Below are 3,010 nucleotides of genomic sequence, written 5' to 3'. Positions count from 1 at the left end.
CAGGTTACTTTTTTGTAAGGATTATAGCAGAGGAAACTTAATTCCCATGCTGATTGAAACTGGTCTTTCTGGGAAATGAGGCTGTTATCTCTTTCTCTTGTGATTTCTCCAAAGGCCAGATAACAACTTAGTTTAGTTTTGGTGACTTGGACCGTTAGTATCGGTGACTCTATTTTGATTTTTAGTCTGATTTGTTGGGGCCTAGTACAGGAGCTTAGTCCAAAACAATGATCTCCATTTCGGTTTAACATTGATAAAAAAGTTTTTTATCTGTTAATAAAATAAAAATTATTGTCCCAAATTTAAGATTTTAAAGAACAAACATTAGTTTTTCATCAGATAAGCACTGCCTTCTCCATTAATTTATTCAGTTGGTGAAATCTTGGCTCCTGAGAATCTTTGCTCAAAGGAATTTTTCAATCCTTGGCTATTCTTCTTCTTATAGAGAATATTCTCTTAAGAGAATGAATACAACGCACCAGGGAGATAAATACAATAACTCTCTTTTAATCCTTGCCAGCAGCCACTTGTAAGTCAAATGAGTGACATCAGGATCAGGCAACCTGAGGAAACCAGCAATGATTATGAAATTACTGATGGTGGCTACATGACTCTGAAGCACAATGCACCCACTGATGGTGATAGCAACATCTACTTGACTCTTCCTTAATGACAAAGTCAACAGTGATAACGTTATACCATTAACGTTATGCCATTTGCCCACCCAATGGATCTCCACTGCTTGCTTCTGCTTTCTCTCAGTGTAGAATACAACCACCTATTCACTTCTCATGCACCACAAAGCTCCAGAGAAAGAAACAGCACAAATACAAGAACCTCATTTAGTCTCCATTGTCTTGCCGTGGGATTTGGGAAGAGAATCAGAGAGGAGAGGACCAGAGGATGTTGCCGTTCCAAAGAAGGACTCTTCCAGAGTAATCTACATGAGTCCTGCCTGAAGCTCCCTGTCCTGAAGCCACAGACAACGTGGTCTTGGATGACTGACTGCACCTTCTGTGCAAGGAAGACATCTAGACTTCTGTTCTACATTCACACAGCCAATAAAATTAGCAAAATTACTGCTAATAGGAGATTGTAACATGGAAAATGCTTGTTACAGGTTCTATGAGAACAATTATGTTTTTTAAAGAAATTTTTTCTTTAGATTTCAGTGCAGATGAAGAAAACAATTATGTTAAGTATATTTGATTTGAGATGTTAGACTAATCTATACCAATACGTTAGAAGTGATTATTTCAGGGTGATGAAATTATCAGCGATTTTTATTCTCTTTCTTTTTCTATAAAGATCATGTATTACTTTTATAATAAAATGTTATAACAACATTTCTGTTTACCTTTTCAAGCCTGTATTGGTTGAGTGTAGACTGAAGCATCTGGGGTCTGTTTCATTGATAAGAATCTTGGGAAGGTGATAATAGATAGAATATGGAGAGGAGGAGAGATGGGGATTTGAAGCATAGGGTGAAGTGTAGGGTTTCCTTCTTTCCTAAAACATTCACTATGTTTTGCAACACAAGTTCCCAGGAAGTCAAATTTCAGACGAGTCTTAGTGGAGATTGCCGACTCTTCCTGCAGTGCTGTTCTCCCAGTGTAGTTACCAGAAGGATGCGACCTTCTCAGAGAAGCCATCCCCAGAAGGTTAGAAACATGACCACTGGTCTCCTCGAGGATTTGGTGAGTGTCCTTGAAGAGGCTTCATTTTCCCGAGACACAGCATCATTGTACAAAATTCTACTTGCATTCGGTATTTAGCGGCTTCCTTTGTTGGATAGTTTCCATAAATTCTAAGGAGGCTGAGGAGCCTCATGCACCCTTCAGCCTCCAGACCCTAGACAGAGGCTTCTCAAATATACAAAACCTCAGTAAATCCTGCTTCTACGTTCAAATACATCCAGCAATCTGACTGCTTCTCAGGACTCTACTCCTACCTCCCTGATCCAACCCACCGTTATCTTTCACTTGGATTACTTCAGTAGCCTCCTGACTGGTCTCCCCTTGCCATCCTACAGTCTGTTCTCACCACAACAGCCATTGTGGTCTTTTTAATACGTGTGTTATATTTTCTACTTCTTTGCTCAAAACCATATAATAGTTTCCCTCTGTACTCAGAGTAACAGCTAAAGCCTTTGCAATGTTCTATAAGACACTACATGATCTTGCTCCTCACTCTCACTCTGACTTCAGCTCCTACTGCTTTTCCTTCCTTACTCTTGGTCACTTTTCCTCTTCCTTGAAGACACTAATTATACTTCTGCCCAGAGCCTATATTGTTTTCTGTTTCTGGAATGTTCTTAGAGATATCCACATCATGCATGCTTCATTATGTCCTTGAGGTCTTTACTCAAATGTCTCCTTATCCATAAGGTCTCCCTGACCATTCAGTATAACCTACTCCCCTACCGTACTCCTAATCCCCTTTTCCTGCTTTATTTTTCTCCATTGTACTTATCACTAATTGATGTATTATATGTTTACCCGTTTAATTGTTTTTTGTCCGATTCCATCTCCCCCACCCCACCTCCACCATGGGAATGTGAGCTCTTGGGGAGGCCTTGGTCTGTTTTGTTCACTACCATGTACTCAGAGCCTAGGTCAGTATCTGGTACATGATAAATCACTCAATAAATATTAGTCATATTTGTCAAAGGAAATATTTAGGTTTGAAATATTTAAGGTTTGAAAGCAAAGACTTTTAAACCTGGAAAGTCCTTTGAAACAATATAGTCCAGGGGGCGCGGTGGCTCACACCTATAATCCTAGCATCCTAGGAGGCGGAGGCGGGAGGATCGCTTGAGCTCAGGAGTTTGAGACCAGTCTGAGCAACAGTGAAACCCCGTCTCTACTATAAATAGAAAGAGATTTGGCCAGGCAACTAAAAAGATAAAAAATTAGCCAGGCATAGTGGCACATGCCTGTAGTCCCAGCTACTCGGGAGGCTGAGGCAGGAGGATCACTTGAGCCCAGGAGTTTGAGGTTGCTGTGAGCTA

At 40.4% G+C, this 3,010-nt stretch overlaps 1 protein-coding gene across 4 annotated transcripts in view; it reads left to right on the top strand.

Annotated features, from left to right (window-relative positions):
- Nucleotides 1–1,280, top strand: part of FCGR2A (Fc fragment of IgG, low affinity IIa, receptor (CD32)) — a 15,821-nt gene extending 14,541 nt beyond the window's left edge. For 2 of the 4 annotated variants that reach the window (XM_012639612.1, XM_012639610.1), the window contains exon 7: nucleotides 524–1,280. In XM_012639612.1, coding sequence (XP_012495066.1) covers nucleotides 524–670 — 147 coding nt within the window. In that variant the 3' untranslated portion in view covers nucleotides 671–1,280. Of the gene's footprint in view, nucleotides 1–520 lie in introns of all 4 variants that reach the window. The other 2 variants (XM_012639611.1, XM_012639609.1) reach the window with 1 other exon arrangement.
- Nucleotides 1,281–3,010: the final 1,730 nt, after the last annotated feature.

This window comes from Propithecus coquereli, unplaced genomic scaffold (genome assembly GCF_000956105.1).
Source record: "Propithecus coquereli isolate 6110/MARCELLA unplaced genomic scaffold, Pcoq_1.0 Scaffold140, whole genome shotgun sequence".
Taxonomy (NCBI): Eukaryota; Metazoa; Chordata; class Mammalia; order Primates; family Indriidae; genus Propithecus; species Propithecus coquereli.
Note: the sequence above shows the minus strand (reverse complement) of the source record. Positions and strands in the feature narration are given on the sequence as shown.